This window comes from Argopecten irradians, chromosome 1 (genome assembly GCF_041381155.1).
Source record: "Argopecten irradians isolate NY chromosome 1, Ai_NY, whole genome shotgun sequence".
In the NCBI taxonomy this organism is placed as follows: domain Eukaryota; kingdom Metazoa; phylum Mollusca; class Bivalvia; order Pectinida; family Pectinidae; genus Argopecten; species Argopecten irradians.
This window is the reverse complement of record NC_091134.1, coordinates 4,044,833-4,053,157: the sequence shown is the minus strand read 5'-3', so window position 1 is coordinate 4,053,157 and position 8,325 is coordinate 4,044,833. Positions and strand designations below refer to the sequence as shown.

The 8,325-nt window shown below is 35.1% G+C and overlaps 1 protein-coding gene across 3 annotated transcripts in view; it reads right to left on the bottom strand.

The window, feature by feature from the left end:
- Positions 1-1,644: 1,644 nt before the first annotated feature.
- LOC138315453 (activated CDC42 kinase 1-like) overlaps positions 1,645-8,325 on the bottom strand; it is a 50,180-nt gene continuing 43,499 nt past the window's right edge. For all 3 annotated transcript variants that reach the window (XM_069256503.1, XM_069256512.1, XM_069256494.1), the window contains exon 14: positions 1,645-8,277. In XM_069256503.1, the coding sequence (XP_069112604.1) occupies positions 6,254-8,277 (2,024 nt within the window). In that variant the 3' untranslated portion in view covers positions 1,645-6,253. The remainder of the gene's footprint in view (positions 8,278-8,325) is intronic.

Genomic DNA, 8,325 nt, shown 5'->3' with positions numbered 1-8,325 from the left:
ACATGTAAACGTATTTAATTTTATAAAGTAGCCTGGAAAATTAATTATAAGCATTGAAGTCACTATTTTTTAATTTCATCGGGGTATGAAATAACTTTTGTTTGCTAACTTTTGTGAGAATCCGCTACGCGGATTCACACAGTTTGCAAACAAAATTTCTTTCATACCCGCGATGAAATTAGAAAATAGTGACTTCAAGACGTATATTGACGAAGGATAAGTCACACTGAGTTTTAGGCAATGACCGAGCGCTGCGCGCTTTTGTTGGTTTGTTGCACTGGGACCGGTGACGTTGGGCGATGACTGATATTCCTTTGATCATCCGCCTGCGCAGTCCTTTGATGTCGCATGTCGGGTGCGAGGTGTTACCGTCATACTTTCTGAAGCGGTGACTGCCATTTCATGAAGTCGGTAGATATTTTTTATAACGTTAGTTTAAAGACATGTCTTTAATGCAAGTTATAAAGTTCGTGAAATTTAATTTAACTTTACATTGGTGTTTCGTTTTGAATCGATAAGACAAGTTATTTGTTGAGATAAAACAGGTTTTTAAATTCCCGGTATCATAAAGCGTCTCGTCGGTGGTCGTTTAGTAGTGTAAAGATACATTTAACGTATCCTTGCTCTGCACACAAAAAAGTTTTACATCCCCTAAAAATACTTAAATAATAAATCTCAAATATTTTTTGAAAAAAAAAATGTCCATTTTTAACTTCGTGTATCAGAGTTACTTCCCTTCGTTTGAAATAATGATAAAAAAATTGTAACTCAGATAATTCAAGTAGATCAGAATGGACGTACACATTGTACATTCCCTCTCACGTTAGAAGAGACATAGTTAATTTAATTATCTATGCTTCTGATGTAAGGTAATATTTTAGGGACAAAAACTTTTTTGTGCAGAGCCATTATAATTTGATTATGTATACAACTTTGTATGTTAATTCTTTTGATATCCATGTGACGTTGAACGAAGTACCTGTAAACTTGGGAGTCTCCTTCACACATGTAAATTTAGCAATATCATTTATTGGACCAAGCTTGGAATCCCACAGTTGAACATGCTGGGACCTGTGCTAACTCAATCTACACAAATTCTTGATCTATCTCCAGAACTTTTTCCTACATATAACAATTATATGAAACAGAAAACAAAGAAAACTTGTTTTTTATGTCTTTATTTATTGACTGACTTGAGGTCCATACAACGTCATAGCTATAACAGGGAAAAGTTAAATATGGCAACAGTTACACAAAAATATCAGCAACGTGACACATTCTGGTGTGAGGTGAAATAAAGTTACTATCATATAGCTTTAAACATGAATAGAGTTTTCTATATGACACAATGAAGGATAAGGCAAAAAGTGAAGCAAAACATGGAACAACTAACAGTATATAATGCAGACTCCACTAACATTCCCCTTTGTCATTTCATCCAACTTACAATACATATAGTGGGGAAGATCACTCTCCTTTTCTATTCCATACAAACACCCCTTCATCATTCCATACAATGAGGAGTTAACTCCCCGTCTTGTTCCATACCATGAATTGTCTCCCCTTCAGCATTTCATACAATGGTAATTTTTAATTAACTTCCCTTATTAGTCATACAATGAGAGTTAATTAACATCCAACAATGAGGAGTTAATTCCCCTTCATCATTACACATAATGAGGATTGAGCTACTTTTCCTCAAACATTTTATACCATGAGGAGTTAACTCCCCTTAACATCCCATACACTGAGGAGTTACTTCCCCTTCATCATTCCACACAATGAGGATTGAGCTACCTCTCCTCAAACATTTTATACCATGAGGAGTTAACTCCCCTTAACATCCCTTACAATGAGAACTTTTGATACATTAACTCGCCTATTTATTTCCTGATCTTCATTATCCTAATTAACCCCTCCCTCATTTCATACATTCATGCAATAGGAAGGTAATCCCACTCCCTAATTTCATACAAACAACATCATACAACGAGAAGTTACTTCCATTTCCATACTATCAATAATTAACAGAAATAATGTCCACTAAGGTTGAAAACCTACCTGTATATTAATAGACATCTACTCAAGGTGACTTAAAGAATGTTGGTGAAACGACAACACCTTTTCGCTAGGGGATAAATAACTTTAAAAGTGATCACTAATGTGAGTTGAAAATGACAATTTTAATGATATATAATTTAAAGATACAAAGAGGCAACAATTTTCAGAGAACAACCTAGTGATGCCAATATATTTATAATGACGTATATCAATTTAAACCAGACATTTAAGAATCTCAAAAATGCAATATGAAATTTCAACCATCGATCATGATTCATAAGCTTTAACATCTACATAACAATAAACATCTAACACATATTAACAGAAATGACATAACATATAGGCATTGTGTGATAATCCCTGTCATTGATACACAGAGCTAACAAAATGTTTTACAACGGGGCCTGTCTGTGATCACATACAATATCAAAGTGCATATCATAATTCTCCAATTGAATGTCAAAGATGTTGAAAAATAATGGAATTATGTTAGTGAGTTTATATGTGCCAATAGAGTTTGAAAACTGACCTACACAACAATTGACTCAATGGCATTACTCCGCTTCTCCATTACAGATAGTCAAGTGGAAGGGTCGCGGCACAAAAAGGGAGGTTTGTATTGTGTTCAATACAGTGTTCATAGTTCTGACACTAATTATACAATAATAGGATATAAGATTTTAAATACATGTACATTTGTATTTTTAACAGAAAGGTATGAGGCATCTAAATTTTTTGAGAATTTGTATCTAAATAGAATCTATTTTTAGCTTCATATTCCTGTATTAGATATATAGGGAATATGGACAATTCAACCTTTCTTAAATTTAATATTTCCATAAATTTGAGTTTCTTTCCTGTTCAATTAAAGATGCTCCACTGCCGGTAGAGCATAAATGATATTCTTTATTTGAACAATAATTGGTGTGCAATTGTGTATATATACGTCTAATTAACACAAAAATAATTAAAAAAAAAATTTTTTTGCCTTTGGTGCATGCGCAATCAGTACTTCATTCCAAACAGGATATAGTGACATGGATTTTTTTCGGGATGCAATTAATTATTTTTCATATTTTTAACTTAAAGTAAAATTAGAAGCTCAACTTTTGTAGCTGAAGAAAAATACCAAATCGTCTGCTCCTGTTTTTGATAGTGAAAATATACCATTGGTCAGCGGTGGAGCATCTTTAAATGGTGATATACAAAGTATACCTTTCTGAAATATTATCATCATTCAGAGTTACTTCCCTTTTCTACTAAATGTTAACCTAGACTATAACCACTTAAGGAGTCTAGGATGATTTGTTCAAAGTTAAAATACATCATCATTCATAACATTTTGATAATTTTATATACTTTTAGGGACGGACAATTCACAAACACTGGCCAGTATCAAACAGGTGTTCAATTTTCACAACTTTAAAAAGTATATGCTACATTTTCTCCAGTTACTTCCACTGTCAATTTCTTTTTTAATTATATATGTTGTGACATTATCGGTATGAAGATCTGATGTGCAGTTACTAAAGTTGTAGGACAATCACATTTGACATGAATTAGTTTTAAACAGAGAAACATTGTTAATGGTATTATAACATGAATCTTTAAACAACATTTCCAAAATACTCTTTACAAATGTTGACAGAAATTAAGGGAGAGATTCATCCTAATTATTTGAAAACAAAGCTTCATGATATGACCTGTGATTTTTATATTAAACAATGAAATCAGTACAATTTAAAACCTTTGTGTCACCAAACAAATTACACTTCATTAACTTTGTATTGTCAATGTGTTTGTTAGTCTCTGCAGGCAAACTTCTCACTAGGCCTAATTATTTAAACTCAATTAACCACCACCTTCATCATCCTACCCCATTCCCACCACCTTCATCATCCTACCCCATTCCCACCAACTTTTAAATAACAAAGCTGAATTATCAGTTATAAATTCTGATTCTATTTCTGAAAATTCAATTCAATAGTAAAACTCAGTATTATCCATAAAATTGTCAACATTGTGCAACCATTTGAACAGCACATACAGGCCCTAGATATGATGATTTCAGACAGACAAAATGATGTTATGGCTTCAAATTCTTTTATCTAATAAATTACGAAGAACAAAGTAACCAGCATAAATTTGACGAAATGTATTAAAATGATTTTGATGACGTAAACTTTATGTGTTAGTTTAACGTCAAAGGTAAATGAACATTTCATATTTAACATAAATTTATCCCAATCAATTATTCATTTAACCCTTACACAAAGTATTAAAACTTTTGATCAACATTAAAATCAGTGATATAAAATGGAATAAAAATACAGCAAAAAATTGTTTGACTTGTTTGAATTTGTCAAAGGTGGGACCCAATAAAAAAAATTAAAACTATAAAATTAAAGAAATATAACATTTCATCAAAAGCAAACATTTTTGTTTTAATTGTTCTGTGCCCAAATTAACTTTAACAATAATCATTGAAACTCATTTCCACAATATGTCTGAATTATTGAAGGTTTTACAGTGGTCTGACAGTACAAATGTATATATCCACATATATCATATAGTAAAACCCAGTATTATATCTACAAATATACCAGGATTATAAATTGATAGTTTAATTACATGAGCCAGGTTAAATACATTTTATATGCTGACAAGCTTGATGTTCAGCCCTACAATGCAATATTCTAATACATTGATGTGACCATGAATCAAATTATGTTTAAAGACTGACATGCATGCATCTTCCACAGAGTGAAAAATAAGCTTCCTTCAAATTTTTATACAAACTTTAAGCTTGTACAATGAATTTTCTGTTTTTGAGTATCATATATACATGCTTAATATACATTATCAAGAAAAATCCTGCAACATTCTGACTAATCTTCTAGTACTTCTAATTTGATTTCCAGCACTTTTCTTTGCTCTAATTAAATACAGTAATAGTCAATCTGATTAAAATGATTAAATCAGATAGTATTATTTCATAAAAGGAAACTTCATGATTTTCAGTAACATTACTAAACAATATATCTTTTCTCTTTTCGTTTCTCTTCTTGATTAGTTTGTCTCTGATCAGTATTAGAAGATCATTTACTTCAATGTTTGTAAATAAAACAATATTATGCATTTACTTACAGATAAACAAATACTTTTTACCTGGTAAACTTATATACATATATATATCTGACTATGTTTGATTAATGCCCGCCTCCTTATTACAGATTTTAATTACTGTACAGCATTTCTGTTTCTGGAGCTATGAGATTTGTGTTAAGAAACCCTAGATTTTCATTTCAATCAAATTGTTGGAATAATTGGAAATGAAAATTTCAAGTCAATTTGCAGAGTGGAATAAAAAAATAGTAACCTCAGCTCAAAAACTGAACTGTTGTACACTAATTGGTATATCACTATATCTTCTATTTGATTTTACATGTATACATAAAATTTTTACAAGAAACATTTACAGAAATAAAAATATCACATTTTATGATGTGGTTAAGTATGCCTGTTATATCAAGGGTATCAATCTACGTCATCAATTGACTGTATTTTGATAGGAACGGCGGCCATTTCGGCCATATATGTTTGTCAGAGGTCAGTGATCTTAGACTTACCCACACCAATGGTCACCAAAGGTGATTAATATGATATACTTACTACAAGGCGATACAAAATGGTCGACTTTCCACCAAAAATATAATCAATTGATGGTATAGATTAGTACCCCTGTATATACTGTGTATGATATAATATATATGTAACAGATCAGAGCACATGATTTGATACAAACATAATCACTGCCTCTGCCAGGATTCGAACTCGGGACCTCTGGGTTACTAGTCTGACGCTCAACCGATCGAGCTAAAGAGAAGTTCTCCCTAACCGAGCGGTATATTGCGGCTAGTATTGACCTGGGTTACATATATATAGTAGCATTGTTTATAATACATAAAGTATATCATAAACAGTATATGTCATACTTGATATACAATTATGACTTCCATTGCGACTACACATATATAATTACAAGCTGACCCTATAAATAAAAGAATGATTACACAAAAACAAGAGGTTTTTAAAATAATGTCCGATGATCGTAAACCAGGTGAACTAGTTGTGGTTTAACAACAAAGGATCAAAGAAAAGAAAATAAAACAGACAGGATATAAACTAAACATCATACAGTTGATTCCATCGAAACAGTTGATTTTAGTTCGTCTAACATAACCGAACTGGCAAGTTCCAAATTCCAGTTCAGCGCTTTCAACAAACTCTCACAATGTGATCGCGAGGTGACACCCAGTCTAAAAAGCTGTTCGACTTTGAGATACTTTATGGACTCGTCAATATCCCAGTGGCAGTGACACAAAGCCGTATGGCACTCGTCATCCGTCACACCGAGGACACTGTTCATCACATGGAAAACTTTCTCTCTCGGTGACGACGACATCAGGCCGGCATCAACAGAGGTGTTGTAGCTAGGACAGGGCATGGAGCGGGGCTGAGAACGATTCGGGCCCGAATTGTTCCTTAGTTTACTACCCTTCGGAGAGAATTTACGCGAATCTGTTTCTTGGTTGACTGCTTTCATACCAGTCATACCAGTCCAGGACAGATCGTCACTAGCAGTTGAATGGCGTTTGGCACTGATCTGAACTTCTGTCAGGTTTTGATAGTCATGGCGGGATGAAGTCTTGTTATATTGCATTGAGTTATCCACATGGCAACCATCAACAAGGAATGGTTTGACTTCCGCCATGTTTGGGGAATAATTGTCTTTTTTCTCATCTCGTGACGGGATGAGAAAATAATGAGTATGGCTAAGTTGTTTCCCATCCTGTACCATGGGAAAGATTCTAGGTTTAGGTTTGTCTTTGTTCGTACAGTAGTTCCCCCTCCCCGAGTCCAGACTGCTGGACAGGTAGTCCCTGGGGGGTAGGGGAGGAGGTGCATCATCCCCATCATTACCTAGAGGGGGGCGAGTGTCAGTAATAGCCACAGGAGCAGAAGCTGCGAGGCCACCGGTCACTGGATCATCATCAAAATCTGAATCAAAAGAATCCCAACTCATGGCGTCCGAGAACGTACTCTGGGGTGCATAATGTTCTCGTTGTTTGATGTCTGAGATGTCCACCTCTGTCGGAACCTCATCATACCTAGGAATGGAGTCCTGAAGAGCAGTGTTGTTGACCATCCCAGCAAAACATGGTTTGGGTTTGACTATATTTACACTGCAGTGTTCCTCTACTGGTACTTCATCGTACATTGGGGGCACCCCGGGACATCGCTTACTTGACGATGCCACAGAGAAATTACTAATAGCGTCTTTTAACCAATCAAATGCTCTATCAGTTTTCTGTGAGTTTCTACCCTTGTCGGTTTGGTCAAACTGACCGATCTGCTTTGTGTCCTTGTTCTGACCTTGTGATAATACTGATGGGTTATGGCAGGGTGAGACATTCTCTGTAACATCACCTGACTGTTCAGGTCTCTGTCCAGGTGTATTGGCATAAAACCGGTCAGCAAATGTTGCACTTTGTGAACTATACTTTACAGAATCACTTACAGAGTTATTTGCCCTTGGAGGAGGTGGAGGAGCCCCAGTTGAGCTTCCCTCCTTTCTCGTGTTGTTAACTTTCTCCTCGATTGAGTGAGTTCGACTGTACACTATAGGCTGTTTAGCCGGCCGCGTAGGACTATGTTTTAGTGAATTAGGAAGACTACTTGTCCCTTTAGTACCAGAGTTCACACTCTGCGTACCCTTAGTCCCACCAGAGTTCCGTATTCCCGTCGGAAAAATCACTTTTAAAGAATTATGCACTTCAAACGGATCAGAAACAGTTGTGCCATCAGTGAGTAACGGCTTTTGAAGCTCAACGTTCCCGTACTGTGAACCAGGAGTATTGAGAAGGGAATCAAACAGACATAGAGTACTTGGTGCTGATTGTTTCATTCCTAACTGCAGGTCTGTGGTTTCAGTTTCATCACTCAGATCTATTAATGGTTTGTCATCTGGAGTTGGAACACTTTTAGACGTCCGTGGGAACGTGTTGCCGTGGCCGGCTGGAGTGGTGGGGTTACTAGCTGTGGCCGTTACTATGGCGGTGGCCTTCCCGACAGTTGTTGGTTTAAAGGCACTGTTTGTTTCCTCGTTTACCAGCTTGTTGTAGTTAAACATCTTAAATTGGTTGGTAAATGGCCCTGAAAATAGAAATTCACAAATATATCTATATTTTTAATTTACTATTT